This window comes from Lithobates pipiens, unplaced genomic scaffold, assembly GCF_037356315.1.
Source record: "Lithobates pipiens isolate NorthernLeopardFrog02 unplaced genomic scaffold, aLitPip1_a1.2 Scaffold_16, whole genome shotgun sequence".
In the NCBI taxonomy this organism is placed as follows: Eukaryota; Metazoa; Chordata; class Amphibia; order Anura; family Ranidae; genus Lithobates; species Lithobates pipiens.
In genome coordinates this window covers 216,934,235-216,946,542 of record NW_027507748.1, presented here as the reverse complement: position 1 = coordinate 216,946,542, position 12,308 = coordinate 216,934,235, and the positions used below count along the sequence as shown (strand labels likewise).

The 12,308-nt window shown below is 44.6% G+C and overlaps 1 protein-coding gene across 1 annotated transcript in view; it reads left to right on the top strand.

Annotated features, from left to right (window-relative positions):
• Positions 1-12,005, top strand: part of NUDC (nuclear distribution C, dynein complex regulator) — a 72,132-nt gene extending 60,127 nt beyond the window's left edge. The window contains exons 7-9 of the mRNA XM_077481034.1: positions 4,418-4,501; positions 6,702-6,820; positions 10,950-12,005. Of these exons, the coding sequence (XP_077337160.1) occupies positions 4,418-4,501; positions 6,702-6,820; positions 10,950-11,001 (255 nt within the window). The 3' untranslated portion in view covers positions 11,002-12,005. The remainder of the gene's footprint in view (positions 1-4,417; positions 4,502-6,701; positions 6,821-10,949) is intronic.
• Positions 12,006-12,308: the final 303 nt, after the last annotated feature.

Below are 12,308 nucleotides of genomic sequence, written 5' to 3'. Positions count from 1 at the left end.
TTTCTACGCTCGGAAATGTACATGGCCGACAGAGCCGGCACATACTGCTCTGCCCACCGCAGGATGTGAGTGACCTCCAGTGCTGCAGCCGAGCTCCTTGTTCCTCCTTGATGGTTGACATACGCCACTGCCATGGCATTGTCTGACTGGATCCTGAGCGGATGCCCCTGCAGCCTCTGTGACCATTTGTGTAGAGGCACCGAAGTCAGCACGTTGATCGGCAGGCGGGATTCTTCCTGGGTCCAGCAACCCTGGGCTGACTCTATGCCCCAAACTCCCCGAAACCGGTCAGGCTGGCATACGTTGTGATCACCATCCAATGAAGAGGAAGGAATGACTTCCCAGACCGTAGGGCCGGTGACCTCAGCCACCACAGCAGGGAATCCCTAACTAGCTGGCTCATCCGAATTTGACAATCCAGGGACAACGGAGATCTCCTTTTGCAAGACTCCAAGTGTAATACGGTATCGCCTCGAAAGTGGCTACCATGAGACCCAGGACCCACATGCAAACACACAGGGATTACCACCTGCGGGACACCAACAACTTCAACGCAGCTTGAAGATTCTGCAGCTTGTCCGAAGGGAGAAAGAATCTCGCCTCTGAGGAGTCCAGAAGCAGGCCCAGGTACTCCAGGTGTTGAGTCGGCACCAACACTGACTTCTGTAGGTTCAGTACCCAACCAAATGAAGAGTTTGCATAGTGATTGCCACATCCTCCCTTAATTCTGTGGCGGAAGCTGCTCTCAGAAGGATGACGTCTAGGTAACTCACAATTGTGATCCCTCGCTGCCTTAGCAAAGCCAAAATTGGGGCTAGCACCTTGGGGAAGACCCTCGGTGCCGACACCAGGCCAAAAGGGAGAGCTACAAATTGGTAGTGCTTGTCCCCTGCAAATCGCAGAAACCTCTGTTGCTTGATGCATATGGGGACGTGCAAGTATGCATCCTTGATGTCCAGGGATGCCAGAAAATCCCCCTGATGGAGTGCAGCGACCACTGAGCGAACTGATTCCATCCTGAACCTTTGTACCGTCACAAAGCTGTTGAGGGCCTTGAGATCCAGGACCAGACAGACCCCTTCCTCCTTTGGGAAACAGATTGGAGTAGAATCCCTGAAACCTTTCCGGGTTTCGGTACAGGTACTATCACCCCGTGCAACAGCAGGTCCTGTACTGCCCGAACAGGGCTTCCCGATGAGCCAGAAGAAGATGAAGGTTGGAGGAGGAAAAAGCTGTTTGGTGAACAAGAAAGAAACTATCTTGTATCCTGATGAAACCAGTTCGCAGATCCACTGGTCGGAAACTAGGGAGGTCCACCGGGCTGTAAACTCCAGAAGGTGTCTGACTGGGAACACTTACCTGCCAACCCAGGCGGACGAAAAATCCGCTTCTGAGGGGAAAAGGAGAGCCCTTGCCTACGGCGTGGCTCCTTGCCTTTTCTGGACTGTGAGAGCAATGCACTCTTACCCCCAGTAACATTCTTAATAATGTCATCCAGCAAGGCTCCAAATAGCCTCGCTCCCTGGAAGGTCAAGTCCGCCAGTGCTTTTTAGATGCCTGGTCCGCAGACCAGCACTTCAGCCAAGTCAGGCGACGTAGCACCACTGCTGATCCAGAGGCTCTAGAGAGCAAGGGGGCCGTATCTAAGGCCGCATTACAGACATACCTGCACCAACTGGTTCGCTAGCTCCATGCATACTGTGAAAGCCTGTTGCTTCTCCAACTCGCAGTGCAACAATTTTGCCCATTCAGTAAGCGTTTGTGACACCAGGGCCGTGGCTAACACTGGCCGCAGTGCTGACCCCACCACCGTAAACATGGACCGGGCAACCGCCTCGGCCTTTGTCGGCAGGGTCCTTGAAAGCAGGAGTCCCTTCCACCGGAATCGTGGTTACCTTTATATAACCTGGATACTGTTGGGTCAACAATCAGAGATGTGCATTTCTTCAGGAAACTCTTCTCAAAGGGCTAACGCACCACCATCCGTTTCGGGACTGAAAAGGCCCGCTGCAGATTTCCCTACTCCTTGTAAATAAACTTCAGAATAAGTCGGGTAAGGAAACACCTTAGCCGTGCGGGCCGGCTTGTGGGACCCGAAAGGGACCGACACCTCTGTAAATGCCCCCACCATATCCTCCATCTTTAGGGTATCCCGCACCGCTGTAATAAGTGCTCCTACAAGCGCCTTTTCTTGCGCTGACCCGGACACAGAGTCATCCTCACTGTCCTGGTCTGCATACTCTGATGCAACAGAACAGGGGCCACCTGTCAAGGCGGGGCCCGAGTCTGAATCGGCGCTTTCCCCAGAAGACGGTAGGGGGTGGGTGTTTTTTTTTTTACCCTCCCCTTGCGCCCGCACACCGCTTCCACCCTGGCACCAAATGCCTCCAGGACCGCCGACTGAGCGTCCGTAGGCACCACATTTGCAGGGGAACCACTTGCAATAACAGGCTTGTCTGGGGAAGAAGCACCAGCTTCCGACGCCATGCTGAGCTACACTTGCCTGTCACCACTTAGGGACTTAAGGCAAGTCTCACAAAATGTCCACCCTCCTAGCTGCCACAGACTGAGGGGCCCCCCGCAGGACTCGCCACCCTGACCCAGATACTGCGCTGTGCTGCTGCTGTTTGCTCTCCCCTGTGTCATCCACGAGGCGTCTGTGCGAAAAGCGCACTGTTCTGGAAGGAAACGAGCACCCAGCGCTAGAGGCAAAACTACCTGAGGCTATTAGAAAATGGCCGTCGCAGCAAAAACGTCTGATGGCGCAGAGAAAATGTCTGAAAGGCAAAAAACTGGCTGTGGCTATAAAATGGCGGCCTCCCCACATGTCAAACACAGCACAAACGCCCCACTGTGGCCCAGAAACAGGGAAGAGGACGAGCGGACACCCAGCGCAGCCCCCTGCCAGGACTCATAGCGCATCCAGAGCACCCCCGGACAGGTACATGCACTGCACCCCCATGTGCCCAGTCACACAGCTGCCCATAGCATGGGGAGGAGGAAAGGGAGAGTGAGAGACCCTCTAGTCGACCTTCCAGGGAATGCCCAGCTGCTCCACCCTGTCGAGACAGGTGGAACCATACTTACCCTCCTGCAGGGACTGCTGGACGCATTCCACAGACAGACCCATCATCCGAGCAGTACAGGGTGGCTGTCGGCCATGGCACACTGTGACACAGACAGCAGTAGCCTGGTCATGTGTGTGCCCCAGAGCATATAACTCACCGGCCACCCCTGGATCAGACTGGGCATGTCGTGGCCTACCCAGCGCCTATCTAGGGCCTGCTCACGCTCGATGGCCAGGCTGGGGAGACTACCAGGATCTATATCAGGGATAAGCCAATAGCGGACCTCCAGCTGTTACAAAACTACAAGTCCCATCATGCCTCTGCCTCTGGGTGTCATGCTTGTGGCTGTCAGTGTCTTGCTATGCCTCATGGGACTTGTAGTTCTGCAACAGCTGGAGGTCCGCTAATTGCATATCCCTGATCTATATTATCCAGCCTGTCACCCAGCTGGCTGTTTATTGTAGATCACAGGAATCAAAAATCCAGAAAAAAAGAAAATAAATTCCCAGGACCATTGGTCCCTCCGGGAACCAGGTCCTTCTCCTACACTAGGCAGAAAAAAAACCTGAGCTGCTGGATGCAGTGTGAGGGGTTATAGCCAGTAGGAATGCCCCCTGGACGGTACTGTGTAAGTGTTGCTGTTTTTAACGCTTTCTGCCTAGTCCTCTCCTAAAGGGGTGATATAAACCTAAGATGAAGGTCAAGATGAAGATGTGTCTGTCAATGAACGAATGAGAAAAGGCTGTTTGCTCCTGTCTTCTCTGATCCTCCCCTTATATTGTCACCAATCCATTTGCTGATAAGACAGAGCCTTTAGAGGCAACTCTGCACATGCTTAGTTTGGTGTGTATTGCTAAAGAGTTTTTTTTTTTCTTCTCCTTGGGAGGGTGCATGTGATCAGCACAGGGCGAATCAGCACTGTCCCGTCAGGGGGTCTTACAGTCTCATGGGACAGTCAGAGTAGAATGAAGATGACTTCTACAAGCTTTAACCAGACACTGATAGAAGTCATAAGACTGCTACGGTATAGCTGCTGATGAGCCAGATATAGTAAATGCAGGGCCCTGGGTTTAGTAACACTTTAAACTGGGGATTACAATTAAGAGGCAAGTTACTTGATCGGAGGAATAATATAGTGGTTATAAAGGCAGAAGGATTTTTACCTTGCTGCATTCTTTCCCTCCTCTATAGCTGAGACCCAGCAACAGTAGCCATTGACTTCTGCTTCTGTCAATCACAGCCAGTGAAAAGAGAGTGGGAGGCGGGACGGAGCATGCTCGAGTTGCTTGTGTGCCCAAAGATTGTATTCTCGGTGAGGTATAAACTAATTTTTCTCCTGTTCCCTTTAGATCAATACAATGGAATGGTGGAACCGTGTAATCAAAACAGAACCAGAAATTAACACAAAGAAAATTAATCCTGAAAACTCGAAGGTATTTTTTATGAAGCAATAAAAATAAAAAATAAAATGGTTGCGCTCTAATAACCTCAATGAATACATATTAATCTAATAAACAGCAACTATAGTTTGTATTAAAAATATTATCGGTGATAAATATATTATATTAATGTCCAAGAAATGTGACCTAAAAGTGAACAAAAAAAGGGCCAAAAGGTCTCCAAAACTGTGCAATGTTTAGTGACAGTCCAACATGTGATATAATCCACAATCAAAGTGACTTTTGCTTGAGAAATCCCACTGCCAGAAGAATTGTGCGCTTACCAGCTGCCAGATAGTTAATGCAAACAAGATGACCATAGGTAAAACTTGCTAGGTATTTATTATTAAAAAATCGCCGACATTGGCATACAAAAACAGATAAAAATTGTTAAAATTGCGGCCGGGCCGGCTGCAGTACACACGCCCGTGCTACAACAACTTGGTTGTTGTAGCACGGGTGTGTGTACTGCAGCCGGTTTTTCTTTTGAGCTATGTTTACATCAGCATTTTTGCAATATAATCAGGCACTAGTGGGGGATTTGTGTGGCCATAGTCCTGACCAGGAGACCCCCCCCCCACAGACGGCACGATCAGATTGTTTCCGAATTGAAGAAAAGGCCCTGGCTGGATGTTGGTTATATACATTAACTATCTGGCAGTTGGTAAGCGCACAATTCTTCTGGTGGTGGGATTTCTCAAGCAAAAGTCACTTTGATTGTGGATTCTATCATATGTTGGACCATCACTAAACATTGCACAGTTTTGGAGACCTTTTGGCTCTTTTTTTGTTCACTTTTAGGTCACATTTCTTGGACATTAATATAATATATTTATCACCGATAATATTTTTAATACAAACTATAGTTGCTGTTTATTAGATTAATATTTATTCATCAAGGTTATTAGAGCGCAATCTTTTGTTTTTTATTGTATTTTGTGTGTATCCCACCTTGTGTTGCAGCTAATTTATTTTAGTATATTGTCCAGCGCAGTTTTTTTTTTCTTTGCTATATATGGTTTATGAAACGTGATAATTGTGTGCCACAGATCTACATTGGTATAAGAATTACTTAAGATACATGGTACCCTTGGCTTGCCTACTTACAGGTCCCTAATGCATAGAGATATTTCTTAAAGTGGCGTTGTACCCCAAAAAAAATAAAAATTCATGAATGTTCCTAAAAAAAAAAAAAAAAAAATTTGGAAACTTTTTTTTTTTTTTACTCCTCTAAATGGCTGGTGCTAGGGGTTCCCTCGTAGTCTGCCTCCTTCAGTGCCTGGGCTTGTTACATTACTTCCCCTCGGCGCAGGAAGGGCTCGGCTCTGCCCCCTTTCTCTTGTTAATCATCTGGGACACGTGACAGGTCCCAGATGATTGTGCGGACGCTCGCACATGCGCAGTGGGTGCCCGGCTGTGAAGCCACAGCCGGGCGCCCACAGTTACAATGCCGGGGCCACCGAACGGAGGGGAAGACGAGCGGGGCTTCGATCCCCCGCATTGCTGAAGCTTGGGACAGGTAAGTGTCCGATTATTAAAAGTCAGCAGCTACAGTATTTGGAGCTGGTGACACCACTTTAAATCGACTGGCGAGAGGCTCCTGGATGGATTTTCCCTTTTCCTTCCTCTCTAATACTTTTAGTATTCTTAGCCAAACTTGGCATTGCGGGTGTGTAGCCCCCTTTTTTGTAACCCGGACTATTCTGGGCACACTTTGATCCCTCATATGGGATAGTTATAATGGGGATAGTTAAGTTCATTAATTATCACACAATTTGAGTAAGATTTGCCACCAATACTATTCCATCAGGATTAAGTAATAAATAATGCTAGGCTCCCAAGTCCACGATCTTTCATAAACCAATCTGCCTCATCAAGGGGTTAACCTGATGGTGAACCGCTTGCATTTATATTCCTAAAACGCACTAGTAGTATTATGTTTAATCAGTTTCTACCTAGCCTTGTATTTTTATGTTTCCCCATCACATGCTTGGAGCAGACGAGAATCGTCCACTGCTCCAATATAAGATCTCTTTTTTTTATTTTTTTATTATTAAATCTTGTTTAAAAAAAACAAAAAAACAATTGAAACAGAATTACTTAAGATTAACATGATAAAAATCCTTATTCTATTCTTGGGCTCTGATGCTATTTTCTCTTTTCATTAAACCATTGTATATCTGTTTGCCTTTAGCTGTCTGATTTAGATGGAGAGACCCGGAGTATGGTAGAAAAAATGATGTATGACCAAAGACAGAAATCAATGGGCCTTCCAACTTCAGATGAACAGAAGAAACAGGACATCTTGAAAAAGTAAGGTTTTCTTCTCTTTTTTTTTTTTTGTGCATTTTAAAATGAACCCAAGGTAACTAATGTCTAATTTTGATAGAGAACTAGGCACCAATGGGTATTTGTGCTAATCTAAAATTCCACTTTGAATTGAACGAATGCATCCTTGCCTATCAGAAATCGCTGCTTGTTGACTATTCTTTGGTATTGTTTCCCTGTCACAATAAAAGGGTCAGGGTGAAAGCTCATTGCCAATAAGACAGAAAAAATAACAAAAAAAAAATGCAGTCAGAATTGCATTAAGGAACACATGCTCTGAATAAAATTTGGCAGGGGAACGTTCAGCCTCTATAGGAGCCTTACAGCTTGATACTGGGCTGACATTTCTGCTCTCACAGAGAACACATGAATAGCAGCACGCACCTATCCTTAACCACTTGCCGACCGCCGCACGACGATGTACGTCCTATTTTTGAAGAGGGATATCTCGGTAACGGCAGCAGCTGCTGCCACAACCGAGATATCCATCTCTTCAGGCGGCGGTCGGCTGTACGATAACGGTGGTCTCCGCGGCGGATTCGCCGCGAGATCACCGCTATCGGCGGCGGGAGAGGTGCCACCCCCCCTCCCGCCACTTACCGGAGCCGTCGGTAGCGGCGGAGGCGATTGGGTCCTTTCATCTGCTGGGCATAGAGACAAGTGAGGCTAAGATGGCCCCCACTCGTCTCTATACCATAGGAGGGCGGAAGCGATGTCAAAACGTCACTTCCGCCCATACCTCTTAAAGGTATATTTTTTTTAAATGTCAGATTTTCTTTTTTTTTTTTTTGCATTTTAGCCCAAATATGAGATCTGAGGACTTTTTGACCCCAGATCTCATATTTAAGAGGACCTGTCATGCTTTTTTCTATTACAAGGGATGTTTACATTCCTTGTAATAGGAATAAAAGTGATACATTTTTATTTATTTTTTTAAAAACAGTGTAGAAATAAATAAAATCAATTAAAATAAATAAGAAATTTTTTTTTTTTAAAACACCCCGTCACGACGAGCTTGCGCACAGAAGCGAGCGCATACGTGAGTAGCGCCCGCATATGAAAACGGTAGTCAAACCACACATGTGAGGTATCACCGCGATCGGTAGAGCGAGAGCAATAATTCTAGCTCTAGACCTCCTCTGTAACGTAAAAAATGCAACCTGTAGAATTTTTTAAATGTCGCTTATGGAGATTTTTGAGGCTAAAAGTTTGACGCCATTCCACGAGCGGGCGCGATTTTGAAGCGTGACATGTTGGGTATCAATTTACTTGGGCTAATTTTACTGTTGTCTTATTTTTTTATTCAAAAAAGTGAATTTTTTCCAAAAAAAGTGCGCTTGTAAGACCGCTGCGCAAATACGGTGTGAAAAAAAGTATTTCAATGACCGTCATTTTATTCTCTAGGGTGTTAGAACCCCCAAACATTTTATATTGTTTTTTTTCTAAGTAATTTTCTAGCAAAAAAAAACAGTTTTAAACATGTAAACACCAAATCTGAAAAAGAGGCCTGGTCCTTAAGTGGTTAAGGTACCATGATAACTATGCTAGACAAACAAGCAGGTTCACTTTAATGGTGGCTGCAATCCTTCTTTTCACTCCACATCCTGCAGTGAAGAAATATACCCTCACAACAGCGCTAGTGCTTTTTAAATTGACTTCTCTGGCATTCCATGTTGCCAGAGAAAGAATCCCCAGCCCTGTGAAAGTGTCAAGTCTTGACTTGGAGCTTACACAGGGATAACTTTACCAGCTAAACAGAGCAGTACATGGAGATGATGGGTCCAGAATTAAAGTGAGCCTGCCAGCAAAAAAAACTGATTTTCCTTAAATGCTTTTAATTCCTAAAGCAGGTCTTCAGCCACCTCCCCTCTTACCGGTTGGTCCAGATGAAACATTTTTAATAACCCACCCAGAGGATCCAGCACTGAGATTCTGCCACCTCTCGGTCCAGGTGCTGCCATGTTGATTGTGACATCATAAAGAGGCCCACCGGCGTGCCTCCTGATGTGCCAATAGGCCCCCCTCCTTTCTTCTGAATGGAGCACTATGCCTCCTGGGATATATAATGTGCAAATACAAGGAGGCAAAGTGAGGACAGTACACGTAATTCGCCCAGGCAACTAATGGGTGCACAGTTGGGACAACCCTATTCTATTCAGTGGAAAAGAGGGGAGTCTCCTCTGAAGGTAAAGAGCCTCTTTGAAATACCAGTTTGGATAAGTTTCCTTTAGGCTACATGCCCACTGACATTTTTATAGCCACTTTTGATCGTTTTTTTGCAGCTTAAAAAATGCCTTGCCATGTTAGCCTATGGCCTCATGCCCACCATGGCGTTTTTGAGCTGCAAAAAAAATATATAAAAAAAGACCGTTCCAAGGCCCCAGCACTAGAGCTGTAAAAACAACAGAAAAAATGTGAATTAACCCTGTATACACAGCGTTATGCCTCATCCAGCATTTCTGTCTATTCAAAATCAGTGGTTCCCTATGGGAGCCCAGTGCAACTTGTGTGCTGAGAATCTTGAAGGGGAACCCCGACAATTTTGCACGAGGTTCCACCCAAGATCCATTCCAGACCTTTATCCGAGCACGCAGCCCGACAGTGAGTGAGAATAGGTTCAAATGGCAACTTCTGAAACAGCTAGAACATTTCATTGCAGAGGTCTGTAATTTAATTAGGCAAAGGGAATTGCTTCAGAGAAGGGCAGGGAACAAAACTCTGTAATCAGCAGTACAGGGCCCCTCCCCATCCCCCCCACATCAAATCTTAGCCAAAGTTTCCTGCCCAACAGGAAATGTATTTGAGAAACCAGTCATGAGCTTTCGAATAAGCCACCCCACCACATGTTTCACAAGCAGGTGTTAGATTCATTTTATGGGATTTCACCTAGTTGGACAAAAATAAAAATCAGAGCTGGAATCTGGTGCAAGGTGGGATCCACTAGCGAGAACATAGTTCCGGGAAAAAACTGAAAACACTCATCAGCTAGGTCTTTAAATCGATGGGTTTACTTCCACTTTAAACAGTTAAAAAAAAAAAAGGCATGCCGGGAATGCTAACTGCACATTGGCTGTGCTCTCAGCCAAACTATCAAACCATCCAATGGCTGGTGTCATAATGAATCACATGTGCAGCACCATAACAGTTGAAGATTAGACAGAGGCAAAGATGGCAGCTTCCTTGGCTGAAAACAATAGGGGAGTTTACTTCCACTTGAAAAGCAGGTGCATCTTTCATGCAGTACAGACATCATGCCTCCTCCCCCCCCCCCCCCCTTACTTTCCCCATGTCACAACCGCTACCAGGCAGCTGGTAGCAGGGTGGGTCAGTGACTGGATGGTTAGGGTTGACCAAACTTACCATAGGTGGGCAACAGGAACATATCAAAGTTTCATTTAGCTCTTTGCAACAGACACAGTGTGATATAATGTAACTCCCAGCTGAAAATGTCACTACTCACTCCCACAGTGTTAACCTAATTCACAGCAAAGCTTGTGGGAAATAATGGTGCCCAGTAATTTAGCAACTAGGCCTACTCACACCAAGTGAGTCTTTGGAGATGCCAGTGGCTGAGGACCTGGAAAGCACTCCATAGCTAACTTTTACCAGAACAGACTCTGGAAGGCACCCCATGTGGAACCCAGTGCCCAAAGGTCACTACCAGACTATCCTTGCAGAATTGCTAGAAAAAACTGTTTAGTCTGTACAAAAGCAGAGAGAAAACAAACCTGCAATCTGCTAAGAAAACAATAATTCCCACGCCACTTGGGGAGCATATTAATCTATGTATTGAAGTTAGACTTGGGGATATAAATTAATATGTGACTGATTCTTATTTATGCTGATGAGTGTCTAGAACTCAGTCACATTGAATATGACCCCCAATCAGTAATAATGCAGTTGCTAGGGAGTCATTTTGAGTTGTTGAACAGTGTATGGCAGGTATTTTCCAACAATGATTGTATTTGAAATGCATGTATTAAAAAAAAAAAAGTGATATTTCATAAAGATGCGTGATAAAGCATTACCAGTGCCCTTCTGAAATTTATATTTGAAATAGCAGCTAACAGCATGCACAGATCGGAAGTAAATTCCCTCGTGTTCTGTATTTCAGGTTCATGGAACAACACCCAGAAATGGACTTCTCAAAAGCTAAATTCAGCTGATCATCTTCATCCACAATATTTGCTTGAACGGTGCTGTCAGTATTGCAAAATGCCCAAGGACAGTTTTAGTCTGTGGTTTAAGCAAGACTCCATTTTGTTGTGACAAAACAATACTTGTTGGTTATATACAAGGATTTTGACCTTTTTTTTTTTTTTTTTTTTTCAACAAACCTTTAAATACTGAAATAAATGGTCCATGCTAGAGCACGTTCTGAAACCTTTTAAAAATTAGCACCAAGTGTAAGGCTTTTTGATATTAGGTGTATCCCATTGTTAAAGATCATGAACCTAGCATGACGTGGCATAATATTTTTCCTAGAATCCTCATGCTTCCGTAAAATTCTGGACAGAACTTAAAGCGTAACTAAAGGGTTAGTACCTACCTTTCCAGTTGTCTGTCGCTGGCACTAGTATTTTCTTCTGTGTGCCTGTCTTCATTGGGTGGTGCTAGCTGAAGTCGCGCCATCACAGGAGCCACATCCTGGCACACAGGGATCAGCCTTGTGCTGTAAGCTGAGCATAATAGCAAGCAGGTATAGGCACTTTATTACAGAAGTGAAATTGCATGTCTCTTCTGCAATAAAAGATTGCCTGCTCGCGGTTTGTCACAATGGAACTTCAGTTCCACTTTAAGGTCAAATTACAGGCAGACATGCGTCATAAAATACTGAATCTCCTAGAGTTGTTTCTTGCATGTCTAGAGGGAAGCTAGAGTGCTATTTTTCTTTTTATAACTTAAATCATCATTACCACATGCTATCATACCCCCTTGTAAGGGTTTGCAACTACTTTTTTTTTTTTTTTTTTAATCCTTACGTAATGTCTACTGTAGAGGTACGTCTGTCCAAGAAATACAACACCAACGTAGGTGAATGAGAATACCTCCTGTTGAAAGAGCAAGTTTTATCTGTCCAAATGAAAGTTGTAATGCATTCGCTATCAATATGCACATGCAGCATTACATCATTTAAATGAGTACAGTCAAATAAAGAAATTTGCTAGTTTTTCATGTGTGTTTAGTTTGTGAAAAAAGACGTATGAATAGTATGTTTTATATATATATATATATATATATATATATATATATATATTTTTTTTTCTTATTACACGCTTGTCTCAGTGTAATGAATCTGGTTTCCAGCCCTGTCACACATATTAGAAAAAAAGTCAGAAAATCTGCTAGCTGAACACTTAAAAGGTGTGTTTTTAATGTTGAAATCACTCTTAGTGCCACACTTATTTATCATAGATGCTGTTTTTTTTTTTTTTTTTTTTTTTTTTAACTGGTTTTTACACCAGCTTATAGT